Raw genomic sequence first — 8,554 nt, forward strand, 5'->3', positions numbered from 1 at the left:
TGTTTGCAACTCTTACACAAAAGTAATTATACATTGAGTAGGGTGATTTAGATTGATTACTCATGATGTTAAAAATTTGTGGTTAAGCAAATAAGAAGGATGCTATGTATCGATTATTTATGCAAAAAAAGAATGAGAATCAAAACTAACGGCTAATTTCCTTAAATATCAAACTAGACGTTGTACCTCTTAAAATAAGGGTATTTTGTGTAATTATTTAACAAAGTTAGGGCATTTGGTGAATTAAATTTTATTGCTAACGGAACTTTAACGTCAAGGGTATTTTGAGGTCACGGTGTGAATATTAACAAACGTCAGCGGTATTTGATGAATTTTGAAAAAGTTGAGGGTATTTGGTGAATTTTTAAAAAGGTCAAGGGCATTTGGTGAAAAAACCGTAAAATAAACCTTAGTTGGGATTATTAGAAGTAAATCGGCAATAGTTGGGATTATTAAAGTGTATTTTTCCTATTAGAAATGGATCTTATTTTAAAGAACTTTTTAAAACGAATTTTATGATGAAAATAACACCGAATTATAGGATATTTATTAAAAATTATGATTAATTGTGTATATGTGAAATATTAGAAGTATATCAACAATATAACTCTATATAGCAATTTTATCTTGAAAAACCTATCCAAAATTTGCTTACAAGGCATCACATGTATCTCAAATAAAACCTAGTTTTCGCCTACGTCGTGCGACACATGGTGAATAACTGGAATGCCAAGTGTCACTGTCTCGTGGCATGGCTGCGAGACCTGCTTTTATATATAAGTGATATGATTAAATTAAGGCCTTGTTTGTTAAATACTACGTAGTTTGTTTGGAGATCGAGCTTTTAGCTTATTGTGTCCCATTAAAGGTTTGACTATTTTAAAAAAAATAAAAAATAAAAAAATAAAAAATAAAATAATTTGAGTGTTTGGTTAATAGCTTATTAAAAGAATTTTTTGGGCTCAAAAAGCTCTTTTACAAAAATACTCATTATAACAGCTTTTTAAAATGAGGTTATTGAACAATTAATGAGCTTATTGAACAATTAGTTTTTTTGTTATTAAATACACGAAAACAACTAACAATTAACAGCTATTTACTAAATAATATTACACAATCAGCTATTTACAATTAGATAGGCAAACCAACTAATATAACCAGCTAGTCAAATTAACTTATACAACCAGATATATCATTCAGCTACAGCTAATTACCAAACAGGGTCTAAATGTACCAACCATCGCATGTGCATAAAGACCCTCGTTTTTTTTTTGTTCTACCCAGTTCACCCGGTGGACTAATCCAGATTTGGGTATCAGTTATGGGTGGTTAGGTTTTAGCCCCCTCCCAATTGCTATTGCGAGAGATCAAACACGGGTCCTCCCTACCAAGTGTAGCCCCAATCACCACTACAACAACTGTCAATTGGTGCATAAAGTCCCTCATTTGGTTGCAATGAGAATTAACTTCTACATTAGTTTATGATTTATGGGAAATAGTTCTTCACTTCTTCTTAACAAATTTTCAGGAAATCATTTTAATTTGTTTGGTTAACATTAAGAAAATTACATTCCTAGAAAAATTGAACTACTATGAAGAGCCATGGCTAAATTATTTCCCATATATGTGGGAAATTTTGAGTAGCTACACGAAATTAGTAAAACCAAAGAAGACTAGAATCGCATTTTCTTTCATTTTATTGGCTCACCAAAATTATGTTAACCAAAGAAAAATAAATGTTGCATAGCTTAGTTGATAAAGTCTTAAGTGATATGACCTAAGAATTCAAGATCGATTTAGGCGAGAATCTGTTGCTCTCTATTGACCTAAAAATACAGTCAGTAAAATTTGCCAAATTGTAACCAGAGAATCCACTAGAGAATAACAAAATCATGAGCTTTTCATAATAGACTCAGACGAATGCAGACAGAATAAATGAACCTATGGATTATGATTTTGTTCCAAAAAGAAAGAACACACTGTTGTTATATCTTAGCATCAGTCACACGCACACAACGGCTATATATTCTTCACAGTTGATTGTGGTTTTCCATTACAGCAAATAGCTCTATACAGCTTCGTGTTACTGGTACACCAAAAATTTTAAAAAAAAATAAAATAAAAAAGGGCAAAGCTTTCAAGAAAATCAGGAGGCCAGCAGCTTGTCAATGAGGATAGAATGATAAAACTTGCTGAGAAAGAACAGCTTTTAATATAAGCTCCGGCAACCTCCTGCCTCCCACTCTTGATGCACAATATCCACCTACTTGACGGGACTTCTTTCATTCCTACATAATGCAGCATGAGCAAACAAATTTCTTTGACTCTTCAATCTTCTTCTCTGCTCAGAACAATTATACACTTGAAGTTAGATACGGGGGAATCACATACTGAAAATAGACTCAAAAGACTGATTAAAAAGCTCATTTAGTACAAAGCAACTTCACAGATAAGTTCAGTTAAATTTGAATATTCAATGCAATCCAGCGGTCCAGAGTCCAGACTTTCTGGATTTTCTGCTGACATATAGCAAATCCTGAGATTCTTGAGCATCCATTGATTACAAAATGATCACAATAAGGAATCAGGATTCATAGTAAAAGACTAAAGGAGTAAAGGGTGAAGTGGTAAACTCTGGAGCTCTCAAAGAGGATAAAGAACCAAGTTATTATATAGTAGATGAGAATTATTTCTGTAAATTCTGGTAGTAGCTGCCAAAACAATGCAGTATTGATCACAAAAGTACAAAACTATCTGAACCTGATTCCCATACATTGATTTATAGTATTATTTTGTGCCACTAGGCATAATAATTAAAAATACTAGTATATTAATATGCCACCATTCATAATGTGACCAAAGGAATTAATGAAAATCTTAATGCTTAATTGTTGAAATATATAGCATTAAGCAGCCACACAAGATACAAGCATACAACATACATCTAAGTATCATTAAAGTAAGTCGCATATTAATTTCAGATAAAGGTAAAAGCTAATCAATTGCAAAAATGCACTGCTGCAATTAATGAAATATTTGTTGCATCCAGCAACTGTCAGCCCCTACTGTCTAAGTTTAATAAAGGGGTTTGGGCGGGGAGAGGGGGGGGGGGGGGGGGGGTGGGGATAGGATAGTGAGTGAGGCTAGAAAAATTCTCTGTATGTCCATTCTCCCTAGGCCCCAGACAATCAGTAGGTAAACAAATAATAAAATCCAAACCTACTGCATGGAAAACTTTGGAAGTAAAAATAACTTGGAGAGAAACTTGCGGTACCTAACAATAATTCATTCCTCTCCACATTCACTAATACAATTATGTCTTTCTACCTTTCTTTAAAGGTTACACAGACAATAAGCATTTGCAGTTGTGTATTATATGATTGCATGTGCTAAAAAATCAACTACCAAGTGACCATAAAAATCAAATAGTAAAATGATAAAGTTGAATTCTAAAGAGAGGATGCATAATATAGTTCACAAAATTTAGAATACATTTCACTCATTTAAAATATCATTTTGGTTCATGTCATGTGATGTGACAAAGTGGGCTTCCATAAGACCAATGTTGCTCTACGGTATTCGGGCTTCTAAAAAGGAGCAAATTAAAAAGATGGAGGTTACGGAAAGCGCATGTTAAGATGGATGTGCAGGAACACTCTAAGAGATAGAAACAGAAATGAGTTTATTCGCAAGAAAGTGGATGTGGCAGAGAACAAACTAAGGGAAACCAACGTTGGTTTGGGCATGTAAGACAGAGACCCGATGGTGCACCGGTGCGAAGAGTGGGACCATAGAGGGGTTAAACAAGAGAGAGTTAGACCGAAAATGACTTGGTTGGAAAGAGCTAGGAAGGATATGAAGTATATGATAATGATGCATTTGATCGTAAGGGATGGAGGAGGAAGATTTTGTGGATGACTATATGATATAATCACTTTTGGTTCATGTAGAAGACCCCACTTATGGGATTAAGGCTTTAATTGATTGATTGATTTCACTCATATTTAAAAGGACCACGGTCAATGATAATTTACATAATAAAATGCGAACAGAAAGCAACATATAACACACATAACTTCTTAAGTCACAAACTCACAACCAATCCGGTTGGGAAGCCGAAGACTAGCGCCAAAACATATAAATTACATACTACCTCCATTTCATATTGTTTTGACATAAAGTGTGAGTGAAAAGTGTCTAATCGTTGCAAATAATATGAAACGAAGGTAGTATAAGGAATAGTGATAAAAGATCTATTGCCCAATCAAAATAAATGATTACTAACTTATCCAGGAAAACTTTATGCATAGGATTTGAAATTGCAGATTATAGACATTCTGTATCAACTTATACCAGAAGATTAGATCTCCAATTGTTTAAAGAGAAGATAGTATCCATGGATAAAACTCAACTAAGAATTTATGAACCAAACAAAAAGGAAGCACCTGCTTTAGTCTTTGTTTGAGATGGCTGTACAACAACATGCATAACCATGACTCCACCAGTAAGCTCACCAAAAGGTGCCCGACACTGGCCGACAGTCTTATTATTCTCCAGTATCTTACCAAAGTTTATTAATTTGATCTCATTTGCCACTTTTGGTACAACTGTTTTTCCTGAGGAAACATCAGAAACAAACATAAATCCCTAGTAGCTAAGCATCAGAAAAGAAAAAAAATATTATCTACAAAAAGCTAAGCACCTATTAACAAACAATACGTAGATAATATTCACAACTGCACAAAGAAAAAAAAAATATAAGGTTAAATACACACCCACCCATCATAATAGGCTAGGACAGTCACTATTAATAGGATGCCTGATGCCAATCTTAGTCCTAGAGAAATGACCAACTTTGGGCGTTAATGACAGTGGTATGAAAATAATGTCTCGCAAACCCACGGTTTTTTCAAGTGAAAGACAGCAGCTTCTTTTAATGAAAAGGGTACACCTCAAATTTCGAAGAGTACTGAATCACTAATACAATTTCTGAGTTTAGTCCCAAAAACAGAAAAAAAATAAAAAAATTTGCGACCATGTATGCAAGAACTGATTCGTGAACCATTCGATCTTCACCTTGTTCTACTGATGAAGGTAAGAGATGGTTAACATTACTGTAAGCTTATGCTTATGGGTACTATTTATCACAATTTAACTTCTAAATACAAAGCCAACAAACTAATACTAAACCAATCAATTGACAGCCCCACTAGCCACACTTCATCGATATAAGAGACTAATAAAAATATAATTGCATAATTCAAATAACCTCTGAATTCAGTCCCAAAAATAACAATCGATACAAGGAGCCAACGAACTATTTGCACACAAATACGCTTAAATGCGTCAAATCATTTGATTTGCCATCTTATCCTACATATCCATACAAGAAGACAGTAAACATGAACGAAAACTTCCAAGGATAAGAATGGACATCCTTGCAAACTTTTCCTTTAATTTTCGCTTCGTAGTTCGTACATTAAAAGGGTACTAATAATCGCAATTCCACTTCTATTCAATACAACTTCTATTCAATTCAAAGCTAACAACCTAATGTTAATTCAATCAATTAGCAGCTCCCCACCACCCCAACAAGCCACCCCCTTCATCAATTCAAAAACCAACTAAATATATAACTGCATAATTTTATAAGCCAAAACCAACAACCCCAAAAATAGCCCAATTCCACTAATAAGGACTAGATCATAATTTCATAACTAAAATCACTCTTCTCATCCACAATTCTGGGAAATTTAAACCAAGATTACCATCAAATAAAAACCATATAATATACAAAACTGATGATTATAACTCCATAAAAAGCAGAAAAAACAATAAAATGATGAAAATAAATAGATGATGAAGACAAACCTTTAGGCCACTCGGACACAATTCGCTCTTTCAACATCTCAATAGTCGAGGCAGAAGAATAACGAAACGGACCAATATCTGATCCATCGTATAACCGGAACTTTATATCAACAAGATCTTCTTCCGGCATTTGAATTGAGTTGACTCGAACGATTCACCAAAATTCAACAACCCCAGAAAATAAAATTTTGAACCCAGAAAAATTCCTAAAGTGGGGGGTTGACCCACCAAACAAAATCGTCAAAAACAATTATGATTGAATAATTCAGATACTTTATCAAAAATTAAACTGAAAATTACAGGAAAAAAATACCTGAATTTCAAGGATTAAAGTAGGTGGATCTAGGTAAAGTAATCTTGGAAGAAGAAGAAAGTCGAATTGAAATTGTTTATTGTTGTTGATGATGATGATGGTTGAGTTGTTTGATTGTATGACCAAGTATATTTAAAGTGATGAAATAGGAATTGGTTGCCAGAAATAAGGAAGATCTAGGAAGAAAAAGAGGAGATGAGAAAGAATGATCGAAAGAGGAAAGTTTGGGAAATGGAAGTTAATTTTTGTTTAATTTGAGGGAAAAGGGTGTGTAAGACCAGAACCCATGGTAAAATTGGTGATGTTATCACACAACATTGTGTGTTGTTGTCAATTGTAAGAGAATGGTGCTACCACTTTGGGTTGGTTCGTTACGCGTGTGTGTGAGGTGAGGAGAGTTTCTGGCTGCTTTCACGCCCCGGGGTTGAGATTGTTTACTTGACCTCATCAAACGAGTCGGTTGGTTCGGGTCGGGTTAGGTTTAGATAGGATAGATTTTAAGTTTGGCTTTTTAACATCAAATTTTGACATTTTTATATTAAGTTATGACTTTTTCATAACAAATTTATATACTACCTCCAGTTCTTATTACTCGCAACAAAGGAATATTTTATGTCTCACTAATAATAGCCCTTTGTTGCGAGTAATAAGAACCGGAGGTAGTAATTTATAAAACTTTGTGTACAACCCGGTATACAATTTTAGTAGTGTACAACGATCAATATTAACGTTTCTCTCAAAAAAAATATTAGGGTAATTTTTTGTCTTCTTTTTAAGGTAACTTTAAACTTGATAAGGAGTACGATTTTAATGTAAATAGGCAATAGGATAAGGTTTATTAGGAATATAAGTACTTTCAATCACTAAAGATCTGATTTTCAATCATAAGAAAAGTATGAAATTTACCAATAAAGCATAGATACTTTTTTTTTTTGTTTGACAATTACAGAAATTTTTATTAATCACCAAGAGCAAACCAAAACACCAAAATTTTGCAATAGCCAGCAACCAAACGAGCCTAAGACATCAACCTACAACAAGAAAGTTCCTTTGACTCTCATTACAACAACAAGCAACTTCGAAATAGACATCTGTCAACAAAGCAACAACAATCCTGTATCTTTGTTGAAAAGCAATCTCATTCCTCAGAATCCAAATTGTATATAAGCATTCAGCAAAGAATATCAAGTAGAGTTTATGCTTTGGAGTGCTTCGTTTCCCACATTAACCCTATGTTTGGATTAAAGGAAAGGGAGGGAAGAGAAATAAAAGGATGGAGTATCCTTCATTTGGATAACTAATGAGGAATGAAGGGGAGAGAAATAAAGGGATTAATTTGTGAGAAATTGATCTCTCCAACAATGGAGAGATTTGGAAGGAAAACTTATCTTTTTCCCCTCCCCTTCCTTTCTCTTCCCTCCCCTTCATCACCCTCCCCTTCTTTTCCCTCCCACTTAATTATCCAAATAAAGCCTAAATTAATAGCCCATTGCAGCTCATCAACAAAAGAATCAAAACCTCTCTGAATATTCAAAGACTGCAGAATAGCAGACCACACCTAAAAAGAGAAGCTACACTGAAAAAACAAGTGATCACTGTAATACCCCGTATTTTTAATGTATTTTATAAATTATTTATTTAATTATAAAATATATTTTGGGTCAAACCATTTTAATTATTGGATTATAGATAAAGCAAGTATTTATATTTGGGTCAACAAGTATTTAATCCAAATGTAGCCCATCTTTCTTATGAACCCAATCATCCTAATTTTACTTTTGGGCCACCTATCTCATCATTTAAAGTCCATTATTTTTTATGAAGCCCAAACCTACCCTAACCTACTCTACACTATAAATACTCCATTTATCCCCAAAAATTTCCCACACAAAAAGGTTAGTCTTATTTTCTTCTCTTTTGTTTTATTAATTGTGTAATTATAATAATTGATTTACGGATTTTGAATTTATTGTTTGAAATTAATATAATTAGTATCAAATTGTATTTTTGATGATTAAACTTTATAATTTTCAGATTTTGTAAATTTTATAACCTAGGGTTTTTAATTATTGAAAATCATGATTTTAGGGTTTTTGTGAATAATTGATTTAGGGCTTTTATAGTAATGATGTTTTGAACTTTTAGTGATTATAACTACTAATTAGTTTAACTTAATTCCAGAATATTTTGAACACGTAAATTCGTGTTTTAATTTTTAGATTTCCATTCGTTAATATTAATCCCGTTTTAATCCCGACCAGGTTCTAAACTCATCCAATTTTGATATAAAAAAGTAGTGTTTTCCAATTTCTAAACTCATCCTCTCGTGGCCAAATTCAACCTGTAAGTATGATTTTCGGGCAGTTTTTG

At 33.2% G+C, this 8,554-nt stretch overlaps 1 protein-coding gene across 2 annotated transcripts; it reads right to left on the reverse strand.

Moving 5' to 3' along the window:
- Window positions 1-1,921: 1,921 nt before the first annotated feature.
- Window positions 1,922-6,471, reverse strand: LOC145598862 (membrane-anchored ubiquitin-fold protein 3-like). Of its 2 annotated transcripts, XM_081655258.1 has the most exons (4): window positions 6,185-6,471; window positions 5,872-6,077; window positions 4,446-4,616; window positions 1,922-2,341 (listed from the first exon to the last, which is right to left on the reverse strand). In XM_081655258.1, the coding sequence occupies exons 2-4, from the start codon at window positions 5,999-6,001 to the stop codon at window positions 2,289-2,291; spliced, it is 354 nt and encodes a 117-aa protein (XP_081511384.1). In that variant the 5' UTR covers window positions 6,002-6,077; window positions 6,185-6,471; the 3' UTR covers window positions 1,922-2,288. The 2 variants fall into 2 exon arrangements, with proteins under 2 accessions (XP_081511384.1, XP_081511385.1); XM_081655259.1 differs by lacking the exon at window positions 6,185-6,471 and having other exon boundaries at window positions 5,872-6,167.
- Between the last annotated feature and the right edge of the window lie 2,083 nt (window positions 6,472-8,554).

The sequence above is a fragment of the Chenopodium album genome, chromosome 20 (assembly GCF_948465745.1).
Source record: "Chenopodium album chromosome 20, dcCheAlbu1.1, whole genome shotgun sequence".
Taxonomy (NCBI): Eukaryota; Viridiplantae; Streptophyta; class Magnoliopsida; order Caryophyllales; family Amaranthaceae; genus Chenopodium; species Chenopodium album.

What these genes read in the sequence shown, in the direction of transcription:
- LOC145598862 (XM_081655258.1), bottom strand. Translation starts at nt 6,001, where the DNA reads ATGCCGGAAGAAGATCTTGTTGATATAAAGTTCCGGTTATACGATGGA. An exon ending in TGTGTCCGAGTGGCCTAAAG is followed by an intron (nt 4,617 to 5,871) that starts GTTTGTCTTCAT and finishes ATGTTTCCTCAG; the next exon opens with GAAAAACAGTTGTACCAAAA. An exon ending in TCAAACAAAGACTAAAGCAG is followed by an intron (nt 2,342 to 4,445) that starts GTGCTTCCTTTT and finishes TGTTCTGAGCAG; the next exon opens with AGAAGAAGATTGAAGAGTCA.